Genomic DNA, 17656 nt, shown 5'->3' with positions numbered 1-17656 from the left:
TTGGAATGCAAAAACTGACTAAATCAGAATTAAGTATTTCATAGAGCTGTGCAATAAAAGGTCATAAATTCAGTTTTAAAGTAAATCTTCAATTGTTACTTTAACAGATAAAAATACAGGTAGTGCAAATGAATAATGACCTTTGAATAACTATATTATATTTTAAAATACCTTTTTAAAGGATTAGCTGCTTGATCTTCTGAAGACTTGTATGACTTCATTCTGTTCAAAACGTCAAAAATGTATTAAAAACCAGAGCAGAAATCTGAATAGGCTCACATTAGCTTACAAATATTCTCAAGCGCCCATTCATCATCTACAGATCACACATACACACGACAAACACATCTAATACATTTTGTTTCATTAGAACCCTTCCCCAAACGCCCATATTAATAGACCAAAAACACATAGATATTTGTATAACGTGTATTGTTTGCACACAAACAACAAATAGTGCATTAAAAATGAGAGACATATAGAGTGCAATCTCTTTTTATGCTAAACTCTGTTATGTTTTTAACTATTAATTTGGCAGATTTTGGACAAATATTGCTTAGCTGAGAAAGTGACAATGAATACAGTATTCAGTCATGCACACAACAACTGACTGAGATTAGCTATATAAACTTCTGGCGTGAAAACAGAATAAGTAGCGGATGGGTGCCACTGGATGAAGTCACATCTCCTCAGAGATTCAGAGTCTGATGTCTGTGTTCGAGTCATGAGGAGGAGAGCTGCTGTAGAGGAAGGGTTCAGGATGACTAAAGGCTGACTTTAAGAGGATCTTCTTTTGCAGTCAAGTCGAGAGTAAGACAACAGCGTCGGTAGGAGAGAGAGAGAGAGAGAAAGGGAGGACAGAATAGAGGCAGAAAATCCTGGGCAAGCTGATCACAGCTTGTCTGACATCAATCCAATCATCTTGTTTTTCCTGTTGGTTCACTGGACACACAGCTGATTTTTTAGGCTGGAAAGAGAAAAAGAAGTTTCAGAAGATCAGGTGATCCAATAGGATTCTATGGTCACTGCAGCTGAGAACCACTTCAATGTAGAAACATTTAAATGTTCACTAAGCCTGTCATTTCATCCGAAAACCTTTCAGGGGTTGAAGTGGAATGGTGTTTAATCCGGTGTCTCTATCTGATAGGTTTAAAAGTTAAAGTCTAAAGTCAAAACACTGTAAATGTACTCCACACTCCACACAGAAGAACCCATCCATTTCCCCCTTTAATGACAGGGCTGTAAAAAATTTGGCTTGAACAAAAGATGATAATGTGTTTTGTAGACACATGAGGGTGTTATGCCATTACACATAGCCATAACTCTGACTTTAATGCTCTACACCAATGCAGCTATAGAGAAAAACAGGTTGAGATCTCACAGTAAAAGATAAAAGGGAAATTATGCTTGAGGCCTGTAATTTGCCAGCAGAATCATTTCTATATCTTGTAAACCCATGTTAAAATCACGTTAAATATTTACACTGAAATATTGATAAAGTGACTATCGCCCTTGCAAAAAGAAAAATCTTCAGAAGGTACACAGTGAAAATTGCTGTTATTTGTCTTGTGGTTGTCAGTAAATATTCTATGGCTTTGAACTGATTTTGTACCTGGTAAAAACTCACGGATGGTCAACAACTCACGGAATGAAGTTATTGCATGTTGTCTTCTAGTATTCTTGCAAGTTTCAGGTGTCTATAAAATATGACAATATATTTCATTTTCCGGATAATTCAAGGGTTCTTAAAGACAAGGCTCGAAGAACATTCCTTAAAGACCTGAGGGCACTGTTGATTTAACTAGCAAGAACAAGACGCTGTTATCTACAGTACCCAGATGTTGCTTACAACAGGTTGTCACTCTAAACTCACTAAACAAGATAAAGGCTTGGTCAGCAAGCTTAAGCGAAGTGATAATGAGCTGTAAAAGCTATGGAGGTGGTATAACAAAACAGAGGAATTCAGAGGTATAAAACTATTATTAAATCATATCAAGAGCCCTTTTTAACCTTAAATTCAGACTGCTTTTAATCAGCCTTTGACATTGGTGCATCTCTAACAGTGTGGTTTAATAAATGGTTTTATTTGTTTTGAGACAATGACCCTAAATAGGCTACTAGATCATATGAAACACTGGAGTAGCCCAGAACATGCTACGATAATCCACATAATTTTCTGACATCAATCCAACTGAAAATCTGTATTTTGTAATTATAACTAATTTTTTCAGCTCTCAAGGCATCAAGGAGGTTAAATGAGAGACTTGCACTGTATGTGATATATAATCATGAACCAAAGTATGGCAGGTGAAATGCATTTGATGAAGAATTTTTATTGTTGCTCATTAGGTTTAAATTAAGCACATGGTTAGAGTGGCACTGGAACTGATTGCATAGAGCAATAACAGCGCCAGTTATAGCACTTCAGGCTTTAATTACAACCTTAATCCCTTTGATGCACCATTGTTGCAGCCAACGTATCCAAAGAAACGGCCACAAAAACCCTGCGAAAACACCACTTCAATGTGACATTTCGAAGGACTGTGCTGAGGTTCAGGTCACTTGATACAGTGAGAGCGAGAGGACTGTTTATCTTTGCCATAATGAAATACCCCAGATGCCTCTTCAAAGGACAATTTGCATTTCAGGCCCCAGCACTAAAATCATCCTTCAATTCCAAATGCCAGGCCTCAGAGGGTTATTCACATAAATTCTGCAGTACAAAATCTTTTTAAACCAGCCCAGCAAAATCTAGAAAGACCTCGCCACCACCTACAGTACTGTACTTATCCTATACTTACTTATATATATTATATATATATATATATATATAATTTTCTATCGCCATCTGCGGTTGAAGCGTTTTATTCATTAGCTCTTCTGCATGGATGATCTGGTGGTTTGAGGTACACACATGATTGCCTGTGCTCAACATATAAGAGCAGATTTGTCATTTTACACCAAGACCCACTGACTTTAAGAAGAAAGTCAGTCCTAAAAGACTTGGATGTGAAAAATGTTGCCTGAGCAAGTAACATAAGCTGCCAGTACTCACTCGATAATAAAAAAAAATATTTTCACCTCAAAAAACGCATGTAGTGTGCATTTAATGTACAACAAAGTTAAACCCTGGATAGGCAATGGTCTCAATGGAACTTGTCGATAAAGTAAAAAAAAAAAGCAAGATCAAACAGATTGTGATCACTCACAGGTGTATATTTATCCAGTTGCTGGGGCAGTTCAGAGCCCATGTGTATTTCGATGTGTTTTTATTAGTTTTTATTGCAATTTGCTTTTTTACCAGCAGCCAAAAAATCCAAGCAATCAAATCTCGTTGTTGCATTTTTCACAAAAAGTTTCACAAAAGTAAGCTTTATCTTACTTTCAATGTTTCTGATTACTTAACAGGTCAAGCTCACAAACTGACCTTTACTCAGCAGAAATCATATAGGCCTTGCTTCATCATAAGGTTGTCATACAGCGTTTGACTTGTTGCCACTCCACTTAAAATAGCTGTATCAAACATGCCATCCGTTTGTTAATAATTTAGTGCTGACATCCCAAATTAAGCCAAAAGAAGTAGCCTGGAGCAAAATTTTACATAATAATCTTCACAGTTTTTAGATCCCACGTTCAAATGAAATTGTTGTTGCCAAACCAACGCTGACCTCCATCCACCTCCTCCCTCCCACCTTCCATTCACTCCTCCCTCTGGTGTTGTTTTCAAGTGCTGAACTGAAATGTGACGGAACGGTCCAGTTTTTCGCCCGTGTGGTGTTTTCTGGTTTCACTTACAAAGCAACTCAGACAAATACATTTAACAATATTCTTTTTCTTTTTTCAGTTTTGTGAGTGAAATAATGTTAAATGACACAAACCTTTCATAAAATGTCACAGTGACATTGTACTTTTGATTCTGAGGCCTTTCAATTACTACCAGAACGACCACTGGGTCATTCTTGTGCGATTTCAATTACCCAGACCTTTGAATGAGCAGGAATTGGGCAGTAGGACCCTGAAAGCGAGTGAGCTGCAGTAGTGATGATTCATTCTTCTCCTAAGGCAATGCTCAAGCAGCTTCCCTATTATGCTTCTGAGTGGAGGGTGGGTGTCTCAGGATAGAGACTTCAAAGAGTCATGGTCTGATCTTCTGCAATCGCAACTGTGATGTAAAATGGAAGAAGCACTTGGGGCATACAATTTGCATAGAAACTGTAGGATTGTGTATGTTAAATGGTACTCTTCATGTGTAGGGTCCTCAGAATGGATCAGCCCACTATAGTGATACTGTACCATTTTACAGTCATTTACTGTATATATTAAATAGTCAACACTGAAATAGTTTAAGAAATTAAAGATTGTTTTCATTGAGACAAAATATAAGATAATATTTTCTCCTAAGTGAAGCTTTATGTTGGATAAAGAGGCTGTTTATTTGGGGTTGGTTTCCACAGACCAAGATGCTTATTTAGAAACTTTAAATCTAAAATCCAAGAGGCAATCCACTGGCAGAAATGACATATAACCATTTAATATTAACAATACATAATAATGAATAAACCGAACATTCTTTGGGGAACTAAAGTCTGTTATCTTTATTTTTAAAAGTGAAGCTCATAGTTAACTGTAGAAACACTACCTGTAAATGAGAGGAGGTAGAAAATAATATGTCAGAGCCATATCTTCATAAGGTAGTACACAGCTCTTGTCTAATTTTAGCTCATGTCAAAGCAAGTTCAAGTTCTTTCTCTCTCTCATCTTTACTTCTGTTTTAATGTATTTTCCAAAATGAGGCAGAAAGCCCATAAAAAGAAACCTGGGCATTCTGAGGTCAAGTTTTCATCTGATATTCCTCAAGACAACCAATTGTGTATAAAAGGAAAGAAAATGCAAAACAAACCCACAGATTGACATGCTGATGGGAAACACATTTACTCTTCAAAGAAATAATGAAATGGATGAATCAACCGTGTCTGTATAAAACAAACAAGTCTATACAAAGTGTGGCTTTTCAAGATGAAGTACAATGTTTAAGGAATGAGTCATCTGAAAATGCTACATTAGGTTTTTCAATGTCACATTTAAAGCCACTTTTCTGTAGGTTAACTGGTGGATAGTGACACGATCAACACTAAGGTCAAAGATTTGAGAGAACACATAGACCGACTGATAAAATATATTTGAGTTGCTATGAATAAAAGTCCTGTCAAACCAATAAATGTTAAGGCAGAGTTGACGAAGCTCCAGCATCCGTGTGAGCCTGTACAAAGGATAAGTGGCTTGGAGAATGGATGGGGGGAAAGAGTTCACTCAAAACAGAAATTTCTTTGGACCCCAATGACTTTCATTGTATAGAGAAAAACAAAGAAGAAAGTAAATCATACAGGCTTGGCATAACATGAGTAAATGCTATATTTTATCCTTTTAATTTACAGCTGAACCAGGAACTTTGAACACAGCCACTTTTAAACATTTGTATTCTCCACATTGTAGTTTGTCAAGAAAAGTACCGTATCTAAGTTAAGTGGAGAAGAGAGTTTTTAAATTCATCAAATTGCTCTCATTTTCCCAAAAGACTATAGTCATCCGATATGATATAAATCATGTCAATGCTACTGAGTTTTGGAAAAGCTTTTGTAAAATTAAGAATTTACTGTGAAAAGATATTGGGATTAATGAGACTTAAGAACAGTGTGACACTGAAATATTGTTCACCTAAAAAAAAAACTAAAAAACTTATAAATAAATAAAAAGCTCCATGCTCCACTTCTGTGTCTGTTTTTATCTTCTGTCACACAAAAGAAGTCCTCATCACAATATGATGCCAAAAGCAAACAATTTAGTTTGAAGACTGTCTTAGGCTATTTGTTCAGACTGTAACAAAATCAATGCTTCATGTTTTATCGGCGCTTGGAGTGTAGACATGTTTATTTTACACCGAAAAATCAAGATTACCCTAGGGAGCTTACTTCAAGTGTGAGACAAACAAATCAGCCAAGATGGTGTTTGGAAAATGGGGCAAGCGAGATTGAAGGCAAATAGCTTGTTGCAGACAGGATGAGAGTGAAATCAAAGAGCTGTCAGGTGGCTGCACGGAGACATATCCTCCTGGCTGTAAGGTTGCTGCGCTGAAGAATTGAAGGGGGAATAATGTGATGGACAGGAGAGGGTCCCAGATGAAAGAATTTCATTAACCAGCAGGGTTAAAAGCAGCGGTTGGGGTAAAGGATGGCTGGGGGAGGGGGCGGTGATGAGAAGTTATGAGGCAGGCGTCTTACAGTGCACCGTTCAATGTAATGAAAAGCACCTTTAATCATCACTTCAGCTGGGATGTGTTCTACGGGCACTTTCATAACCTTTAAGTTGTTGTTTGTGTCAGCTAGTAAATTGAGATTTATAGTCATCATGTGTGGGAGTCTGTTGAGGCAAACATTTACAAAACAAATTAATAATGACAGGGTTTAAATAAAAAGGTGTTTGCGCGACAAATTAAGTTAAAAGTAAACACACTTTTGTACCAAATTAATACTGCAATATGAAAAACAGTCAAAGCTGAGGGTCTTTGTTATCGTCTTTTTGCAGTTGATAACATGCTCTGAAAGACTGAAAAATTTATTTTGACTGAAAGTATTATTAGGTATTACTATAAAACATTTTTTTAATACTTAAAGGCTACAAGGCTTTGTTTAAAAAAAAATAGATTTCATTGTGGTTAAAATTTGTAAAATCATACAATTTCAATGGTATTTGTGCCAACTTTTATACATTTTTGTGACATCAGTATCGTAAATGGTATCACATCGTGTGTTTAGTGAATCTTTACATCCATAAGAGTAACATAAAGGTTCTCCATCAGAATGTCGTTAGCTCTGAGACATAGTTTATGAGACAACAGTTGCAGTTATCAGTCAGAAGGGCTGAACACTTGTTAAGAGAAAGAGTGTATTTGTCGATTAAGAGATAAAGGCATGATTCTGTATGTAGTAAACATGCTGATCCTGTGTTGGTAAGTTATTTGATGGATGGTGCGGCAGGAATCTAGTGATGCGATGGTAATGAGCCTGTCGGCCATGGCTTGACCTATTGATACTGGAGTGGAGGAGGAATGAGTCTTTTACCTCTTTCTTATTCTGCACATATCCTATAGCCTCTGTTGTATCTTCATCATCTGTCCTCTCTGTGTTAATCAGGAAATCACATGTACACAAACCTTGTATCATGGTTTACTTGCTTGTGTGTTTATAATCAGTGTTACAAAAATGTGTATCCTACAGAAACTTAAGAATAAAGAGGCGCACTGAATCAAGAAAACAAGGTAACACTTTTTTTTTTTTTTACGGTAAAAATTTCCACTACTAACTAGTTGCTTAATAGTATGCACATTGAAAGCATATTGGCTGTTTATTTTGACTTATAAATCACATATTAATGCAGGGCTCCAGACTGCATTTTGCAACCATTTTTTTCTGCCAGTGTGCGATAAGATTTTGTGAGCGGTCGCACTGGCACGACCACCATGTTGCCCAACTCATAAGCTCTGCCATTTCTGTTGCATTTGAGAAACATCAACTGGCAAACGAAATGAAGGTGAACCTAAACCGCGGTATATTTCAGCTGCGCAGCATGGACCGTACGCAAAAAAAAAATTGTTCATGCTCAGAAGAGCTTTACTCGGGAGCCAAAGTTGATTTCGTGACACTGTTCCTGCACGGATGCAACAGTGCTGCGAGATCCAGTGAGAAGCGTTTGAGTTAGCCGCACAATGATAAGGTTAATGTGAGATCTAGTGAGAACCATTCAAATTCTGCAATGAAATCTCTGTTATATTCAGTGCTCACATACGTCAGGAAACCAGAAGTGGTAACGCTAACTGAAACCATGGTGTTGTGGTAGAAATAGTAGAATTCATTATATCATTCACTTCAGGGTATGTACAACCTTTTGAGATAAAAATTCAAGAACTTTTCAATTACTTTCACTTTTTTGTCGTTTTTAATGGGATGAACAAAATATACTTTGTGGTAAACAAACACTTATGTCAAATTTAAATCATATCAAATCATAATTATAACCAGTAAACAGCAGCAGAGGAGAACTTATTGGCTTATTAGTCATTCATTTCTACTTTTTCTCTATATTTTGAAAATATTAAATCTCTATTATAAAATATAAAATCTCAAGAAATCTGATTTTGTCAGAATTGTATACTTTCATTTATTTTGCTACTAAATCACACATAATAACTGAAGCTGGTCAGTTCCATATGCTAGAAAAATAATGGTACATTTAATAAGAGTGGAATATATACATTTTCTGTATATGACTGCTACCAAATCTGCTCCTGGCGCCACCATCTGAAGAACTTCGTGGCATTGGTTCCACGGCTCTCAAATGTTAGTCTGCAACCCTGTATTTAATGCATTATTCCACTTTACTATACTTCACATCCTTGATGAACTCCATACCTAAACTTAACAACTAAACGTAACAACTATTATGTGTTCCCTATTCTAAAGTGTTATCACAAGCATACTCCAAACCTTCTTAACCTTCATCCAACAAAGGCTATGGAAAGCCATTTTTATGGGATGCCCTAAATAATAAATCAACATTAAACTAATCATGCATGCTTTAAATTTGCTTTAATGATACTATAAAATGCATTAAAGTCTAATACATCTATTAATTTCTGGTTTCTTACACCTTATGTTTTTGAAAGAAGGAAATAGCCTACCTTTATTCAGCAAGGATGCATTACATTGATCACAAATGACAGAATCTTTCATAACGTTATCATTTTTTTTACTAATTCAAAATAAATGCTATTCTTTTTAACTTTATATCTATCAAACAATCTTTTTTTTTAATAATAACAAAATTAAAGCACAAAATGAGCATATAAGAAAGATTTCTGAAAAATCATGTGACAGTGAAGACATGATTAATGGCTGGTAAAAATTCAGCTTTCACATCACAATAATAAATTATATTATATTAAATTAAAATATATTCAAATCAGTTTAAATGTTTTAAATACACACACACCAGCAATAAATGCCCTCAATTAAGAGAAAGAAAAAAGTGTCTCCCCAAATTAAAATACTCTAATGAATGTAGATAATGCATGCATCCCTTAGAGCTAAACTGAATTACTGAATATAAGGTTGTTCTTAATTTGGCAGGAGAACAGTATTTGGCTTGTTGGCTGGGAGTGTGCTTGACTGAATTAAAAAAGGAAAAGGCAGGAGGCTTGATTAAGTCTGTCTGCGGATATGTGGAGTATATCTATTGATCTGCAGACTTACTGATACTCTTAACACAAGATGGTCATTTGTTTCACCATCCCCCACCAAGAATGCAAACTGAACTTCCTCAATGTACATGTGTGTGTATACTGTTCATGAGTTTCTGTGTATATCTGATGATTGTTTTTATCAAATTAAATGCTTGTGAAGTGAACTCTCAAAGCCGCTCCAGAGATGAAGTTCATGTGGAGTGTCTTTGATAAGGGGTGCTCCGATTGATCGGCTACTGATCACAATCTGGCGATAATCACTTTGGCATGATTTATCTGCGGTCTCTAAAAAGGCAGATCTCATAAAACTGATTTCAAGCTAATGATGCTGAGAGAGGTTTGGCATGACATGAGGTGACACTATCTCAGTCTCTGTCTGGCACGGGTGAAATAATTATAATGCTTCAGGTGAGGTACAATTCATATTCCTTTATTAAATAACTGTTAGTAATTTGAAAAAGTTTCTGTAAGACATAATTTCATAAACAGTGTGAATGAATCCCAGCATGGGCTCTTTCTCTCTCAAAATGCTTATGGCTTCAAATCACATCGCATCTGCACTATAAGTGAGCAGCATGCTGCACAGCCGACACAGGAATTGTCACTGCATCGAGGCAGTTTGCATCATCACAAAAGTTCTTTTTAATTCTTGCCAGTGTTTAAACCATTCAAGACTCACACGCTTTCCTGAAGACCATGATCATGCACACACATAATAATGCCAGGTTCACATTACTCCGTTTGTAGTGCGTATGTGGTGCATATTTTTTCTGCACTCATCTTAACAGATTAAAGATTTCACACTGCACACACGGATGTGGTCTGGCAGTGTGTTTAAGAGCAGTGCATCTGCAGCAGTGCAGAGATTGTGTCCCGAGTCTATTTTTTGTATGCACTAAATTATAGTAACAGCGCATTGTTTGCAATAATAATAAACATGCATCGACACAAACATGTAGTAATTACACCATAAATGCATACACACACATAGGCTATGGATTTTTTTTGATAGGTTTAAAGGAAAAGAGCACTTTTAGATAAACAAGGCAATAATTTAAAAGTTCTTAAAGTTCTTGAAGAGGTCATATGATGCTTTTTAGGAGATCATTATTTTGTGTATTTGGTGTAACAGAATATATTGACATGCTTTAATGTTCAAAAAACACAAATTATTTTTAAAATACTGTACATTACTATAGGTCCTCTGCCCCGCCTCTTGCAAACATGTCATTTTCTACAAAGTCCCTCCTTCCACAAGCGCAGTCTGCTCTGATTGGTCAGCCGACCCAGAGCATTGTGATTGGCCGAACACTCCAAGGACTCGTTGGAAATATAACACCCCTTTCCATTATTGCATGCTTCATCTTTCAAAATAATAATATGGTCATCCATAAAATGCGTTGCTGTTCTGTTGTAAGTAATCTTAAAGATTCCTAAATGCATCTACTTTCGGAAGACCAAATAAAGTGCTTTTGCTTTAACAATAACAAGAATAACTGCGGTTACTGAAACCACACCTTCTTTTCGTGAACACATGTGGTTGCCGCAAGCTCCTTCGTAGAATCCACCGGCCGCCGCCGTCGTTCTCAAGCCGGCTCACCTCTCAAGTCAGCCTCTGCTCACTATAGGCTACGGAACACTCTAGGCCTCCAGCCTTCGCTCACTCAATGCCGCAGTGTGTGACGCTGTTTCGTTGAGAAAGCAAAACTACTTTGTTTGGCCTTACAGAAGAGGACACGACTAAAAATCAAGTTTATATCACGTTTATAATGGGGTTTAATGTCTATGTCTCATCAATCAAAATGCACTGGATAGCTGGCCAATCACAACACACCTCACTTTTCAGACCAATGAGCCTTGTGCGTTTCAGAAGGTGGGGCATAATGGAGAAACAATAATGTACAGTATGTAAAAAATAATGCGTTTTTTTAACCTTAAACCGCATAAACACATTTCAGCATAACAAATACACAAAATAATGTTCTTATTAGCAGCATCATATGATTCCTTTAAGAAACTTAATAAATAAATCTAAAAGTACATGCAAAATAAAAAAGCATTGAATAATTTATTCACTATAAATAATTCAACATGATAAAAAGAAAGCTTTAAAAAGATCGGTATCATGATCGGATCAGCAGATACTGCTTTCTGTGATCGGTGATCGGTCTCAAAAATCCTGATCAGAGCAACCCTATCTGATGAAAACAGCACAAACGTGTAGTAGACAAAACAAAGCATTAATGTCTTTTCACTGATTAATATTCACAAATATTAGACCATATTGTGATTTAAGTGTACAACACTTATCCAAATTTAGCCAAATCCTGCATCACAGAAATCATAGGGCCCCATATTATATGCAGCATGCTTTGTGTGTTTGACTATATGTTTGTGTGACAGTATGCATTAGTATCCCTGTCAACTCACTGAGGTGGTCCACACAAAAAACAAACCACCTGGATAAGGATCAGCAGGCAGAGTGCTGAACAGTACAGCCCCAAAACATATGCTACTGGACCACATGACAGGGAAGACATCCAATATGATGGCAGAAGGTGATAAAAGGTCTGGACATCTGACAGCTATGATGGAGTCAGGATTTACTTTATATTTTTTACAGGGCTCACAGTTATAGAGCAGCAGATTTTGTCTAGTGAGGAGCAACGGAGAAGGATTTTTAATAAGTGATGGACAGCTGACTCACTAAAATCTCAATTTTGGATGTGCTCCTAATGTTTGCCTGATTAATGACCCGCATGTGTGTGTAAACAGAGGAACTGGGGTCAGCACCAAAATTATGGAGTAATTGCTTCAAACACGCTTGGAGCAGAGTTTTGAAAGAAGGGGTAAATTCAGAACAAACGGTCAGACTGCCAAAGCAGATGACTGGACGACTGTGAGCAAGCATAAGAGGTATTATATCAAAGGGAAAAAACTCCACTTTAGGGATAAATGAAAGAAAACAGTCCAAAAATTCAATAACAATCAAGGAACTTTCAAAAATGCCCTGGAACCTAGATGTACCACCACTTCTAGGAAATCTATCTAGTAAACTAAACTATTGTGCTCCATTTGTATTAGTATTCATATATACAGTATATATACATTCACATACCATTTTGTTTCATTATATTAAAGTAAAACAGTTTGGTAATTCTTGGGAGTTTCAGAAGCTTTAAATACCTTATGCATTGAGATGGCCTGCATCAACATTGGCATGTGAAATTTTACGCAACATTTAATTTATCTATTTTACTTATTTACAAAATATTTAATTTGATTAATTAAAAAAATGTTTAATTTAGCTTTTTTATTGCTATTATCAAAAATACAAAACACATATTCAATAAATGAAAAAATAAAGTAAAAAAACAACCTCAAAAACAAGCATTTTTTTTGGCATGAGGTGCACGTTGGCACTTACTTGTTTTGGTGCTTGGAGCCCTGCAGGTGTGCATGATACTGTGCCACTGAATTCAGTGTGACGCTGCAGACATCACATGTGTAGCAGCGTTTTAGACCTACACAGCAAAGAGAGACACACAAATTTGTGTTTTTAGCAAGTGCAAAAACAAATACACATAATCTAACATTACAGCCGTAGTAAGAAAATTCAGCTGTGTAATCTCATTATGTATGTCTTTCAGTGACATCACCTTTACAGCATTTAGAGGACAAAATGTGGGGTGAATCATAAAAAAATAACATTACATGCATAAATGCATACATGTCTTTGACTATCTTTTGTCCACGGCCTCTGCACCATACTAAGCTGAAAGCAGAGTGGTCAATAAAGCCTTATCATGTCATTCCCGAGAACAGAAGGACTAACTGGGGAATGAGATAACGCTGGTCTCTATCTCTCTCAGTCAGCCGAGGCTCAGCACGGGTCACTGCTCGGCTGTGTTTCGCAGTTCTGCCTGATCAACTCTCATGATTACCATACCCTGAGGGAATGTGTGTGTGGAGAGAATCAATTAAAGAGATATAAATATAGAAATGTCAAGCCTTTTTATTTATTTATTTGTGTTTTTAAAAACAACTATGAAATTACATTGGAAGGTCTCTCCATGAAATGCGATCTGTTTCTAGGGAGTTGGACCTGTGAGGAGACAAGTTCCTCTGTTCTTGTGTGTGTGTGTCAAGTGACATTATAAATATTTGAGAAGGCCATGTGGCTTGTAATCCAGCTTGGGATACTGATGTTGTTGCACCCGTAAGGGCAAGAGAGGGGAAGCTACAAACTGTGACACTCTTGTGCAGCTATGCATCTCATAAGAAGAGTGAAATTTTGCCTAAATGAAATAACACTTCACATTATTATTCAGTGGGGAAGCCACTTTAAAACTTTAAAGCTTCTCAGAATTTTAAGTAGTTTATCAACAGCCAGAATATACTTTTAACATTAAATTGAACTTGTGCTTAAGTTATATTCAAAACATCCAAGAAAGCTCATTTATGTTACTGATTCAAAAAATCCTACCTCAAAACCTAATTTATTTGTTGAATAGTTTATTTAAATAAATAAGCGTGTTTATTATATATGACAAAAAAGACAGAGCATGTCTGATCACAGCCTCAGCTTGCCCTGCTATAAAATAAAATTAGACAAAAAATAAAGTAGGCTAATATAGCATTCTGTCACACTTCTACCTGTTGGAAAAAGTATTCACACTGCTAAAAAACTTTACTTTCCTCTACCTATTTGTGTGTTGACTCTAGACAGCAAAAAGCTTGTTACTAATGCGACACAGTAACATTTTGGATCTCTATCAGTGCTGTTTCCCGTCTGCGCCCCCGTTATGGATTAAGCGTCCCGTGTAATTGCTGTCATGTTGCACTAATGATATTGCAGCTGAGAAATGGCCTTTGCAATCTCCTCCTCTCCAAATTGAGTTAAAACCATAAACAACATTTGCAGGAGAAGGACATAGAGAAATTCATGTCGTACTGTTGATTCATCATTATGCTTAATTTTACTTATTCTCAAAGATCTAGAGTTTTCTGCCTCTGTTGATACGCGCTTGCTGTGTATTACAGCAGGCTGGCAAAAAAAAAAAAAAAAAAAACACCTGACTGACAGACCAGGAGCAAAGTCTTCCTTGTGTCTATCTGTTTTATACCCAAGAGTCTGATTATTTCTGCCACTGGGCAGCCAGCAGCAGTTTTTAAAACTTGCTAATCATATCAGAAACAGTGAAACTGAAAAGCACAGCAGAAATGGATGGCATTTCCCTCCACAACTTTAAAGCTCCTTGATACATGATCATAAACAAAATATTTTTGGACTTCAGCAGTTTTAACATTTGTAAAATGTGCCCATGGTTTGTCTCAGGCTGAAGGCCCAGAAGGAATTTGCATATTTTTATTGTGTTTTCTGCAATAATTTTTTGGGTAGAAATTTCTGCATAATTCTACATAAAAAGTCTGCTGAGTTTTGTGGGTACCGCTTCAGCTGACCATATCATCAACTGTTTAGTTCAGCTGGTACAGTATATTTTATTGGTGGGATAGAAACACCCACTTGCTTTATTCCCCACACTCTTTATTCCTGGGTTGTGACACTGAGAGGATGTGGCAGAGCCGTGGAGCTTGTGGTGACTAGAGGAATAGAGGAACCACAAGTGGAAAAATGGAATGTTAGATGGAATGTTGCCCTTTTTGCTATACATATATGCTGTATATTATTTTTCACATATGAATGGAGCTGAACACTCACTTAAATAGAAAAGTAGAATTTAAGGAAATTATTTTTCTATACATTTGAAATGACATTTTGACCATTTGGCTGAGAGTGTTATTCAGAATAAAAATGTGGAGTAGATTGAATGGAACAAACAGCTTCCAGAATTCTTAGAGCACAATAAAGTTTAATGATGCCTTCAGGGATATTATCACCTTAGGCTTCTGGCATCGTCAAGGATCATAACACCACTGAACTGGGACATGCCCTGGGACATACTCACTTTCTGAGATTCCCATCTGTCGACCCTACAGTTTATCCAAATTAAAGTAGTTGGAATAATAGTTAGACACTAGTCACTAATCATTACACTCTAAGAGTCGATTAATTTTGCCATCAATAATCACATAAGATACCAGGACACACTCACCAAAGTTGGGATTTCAGCAGACACTATTTTTTAGCAACTAGGTGCTGTAGGACTCTGCTTCAAGCACTCTTTCGTTACATATTTACTCTTTTAATTTAAAAGTTATTTGCTTAGCCATTTTTCATTTCCTTCTTTATATACAGTGAGGTTCCATGTTGGTGTCAGCTGTTTAGAAAGTTTTTTCTTTATGTAAAATGAATTACTATTCTATTTGAATATTTTTTTAAATGTAATTTATTTCTGTAATGACAAAGCTTAAATTTCAGAAGCTATCACAGGTGCATCTCAATAAATTACAATAAATAGTCATGGAAAAGTTCATTTTAGGGACCCACTTTATATTAAGTGGCCTTAACTACTATGTACTTACATTTTAATTAATAATTTAGTACAATGTACTTATTGTGTACATACATGTTTTTACATTGTACTTATATTTTTAAAAAAACGACATGTAATTACATCTGTATTTAATTTCTGTAATTAATTTATAATTACACCGTTGACCCATACTTTACACCTTAACCCACCCTTAAACTTACCCATACCTCCAACCCTCTCCCTAACCTTACCCCTATCCCACCTCAATAGCAGCAAAAGTGTTTTACAATACAATATGAACACACTAAGTACATTGTACTTATTTTTTTATGTAAGTACATAGTAGTTAAGGCCACCTAATATAAAGTGGGACCCATTTCAGTATTTCAACTCAAATTGTGAAACTTGTGTATTAAATAATTCAATGCACACAGACTGAAGTATTTTAAGTCCTTGGTTCTTTAAATTGTGATGATTTTTGCTCATATTTAACAAAAATCCACCAATTCACTATCTCAACAGATTAGAATTTGGTGCACTGCCAATCAGCTAATCAACTCAAAACACTTGCAAAGGTTTCCTGAGCCTTCAAAATGGTCTCTCAGTTTGGTTCACTAGGCTACACAATCACGGGGAAGACTGCTGATCTGACAGTTGTCCAGAAGACAATCATTGACACACTTCACAAGGAGGGTAAGCCCCAAACATTCATTGCCAAAGAAGCTGGCTGTTCACAGAGTGCTGTATCCAAGCATGTTAACAGAATTGTTAACAGGATTGGACTGATGGGCTCAAGGCATCAAGAGCCACTACACACAGACGCAACAAAGGATTTGGCTACAGTTGTTGTATTCTTCTTGTTAAGCCACTCCTGAACCACAGACAACGTCAGAGTAGTCTGTTGCCCCTTTTACACTGCACGTCGACCCGGCAAATTGCAGGAACATTGCCGGGTCACCTTCTGTGGGAAAGCAAACACGTCCCGGGATTGATTCCGGCATTGAACCCGGGTCGGGGACCTAGTAACATTTCAGTCCGGGACGAATGTTGTGTGAACAAAAGCCAGATCTAATGCCGTGTCGTACATTACACGTCACACCCTGATGTCATGTGTCATTACGGGACCTTTACAGATTGTGTGTGAACGCACGCAGATATTCCAAGTAATCACTGGAAGTGTGAAAAATCTAGCGACCCGGGAACAATTGCTGGAACACTTTTATGGAGTATTGTCAAGAGGAAAATGAAAAACATGAGACCAAACAATGCAGATGAGCTTAAGGCCACTGTCAAAGAAACCCGGGCTTCCATTCCATCTCAGCAGTGCCACAAACTGATCACCTCCATGCCACACCAAATTGAGACAGTAATTAAAGCAAAAGGAGCCCCTACCAAGTATTGAGTACATTTACAGTAACTGAACATACTTTCCAGAAGGCCAACATTTTAATAAAAAAAAAAAATTCCCCCCCCTTTTCTATTGGTCTTATGAAGTATTCTAATTTGTTGAGATAAAAATAGATTGGTGGGTTTTTGTTAAATGTGAGCCAAAATCATTACAATTAAAAGAACCAAAGACTTCAGTCTGTGTGCATTGAATTTATTTAATACATGAGTTTCACAATTTGAGTTGAATTACTGAAATAAATGAACTTTTCCATGACATTCTAATTTATTGAAATGCACCTGTACTCTCATTCTCTGTGTCACACAATCCTTCAGAAATCATGAAATCAGAAATGCAGCCTTGGTAAACAAACTACAAACTACTCTGACCCTCTCAGTGTGCCAGAAAACCTAAGCATATGTTTATGGAGTAATTAGTATAATACGATTCTGTAAAGTATAAGGGGTTCCAAATACTACATCATTTACATGGGCAGTGATCATGAGGGCAGAGGTCAAATACACAACATCCTGTCAT

The 17656-nt window shown here is 36.6% G+C and overlaps 1 protein-coding gene across 1 annotated transcript in view; it reads right to left on the bottom strand.

Annotated features, from left to right (window-relative positions):
* Positions 1-98: 98 nt before the first annotated feature.
* LOC113072960 (zinc finger matrin-type protein 4-like) overlaps positions 99-17656 on the bottom strand; it is a 63924-nt gene continuing 46366 nt past the window's right edge. Inside the window, exons 6-7 of the mRNA XM_026245835.1 lie at positions 12723-12819; positions 99-967 (exon numbers count right to left, since the gene is read on the bottom strand). Of these exons, the coding sequence (XP_026101620.1) occupies positions 940-967; positions 12723-12819 (125 nt within the window). The 3' untranslated portion in view covers positions 99-939. The remainder of the gene's footprint in view (positions 968-12722; positions 12820-17656) is intronic.

The sequence above is a fragment of the Carassius auratus genome, unplaced genomic scaffold (assembly GCF_003368295.1).
Source record: "Carassius auratus strain Wakin unplaced genomic scaffold, ASM336829v1 scaf_tig00011121, whole genome shotgun sequence".
Lineage (NCBI taxonomy): Eukaryota > Metazoa > Chordata > Actinopteri > Cypriniformes > Cyprinidae > Carassius > Carassius auratus.
This window is presented reverse-complemented; position numbering and strand designations above follow the sequence as displayed.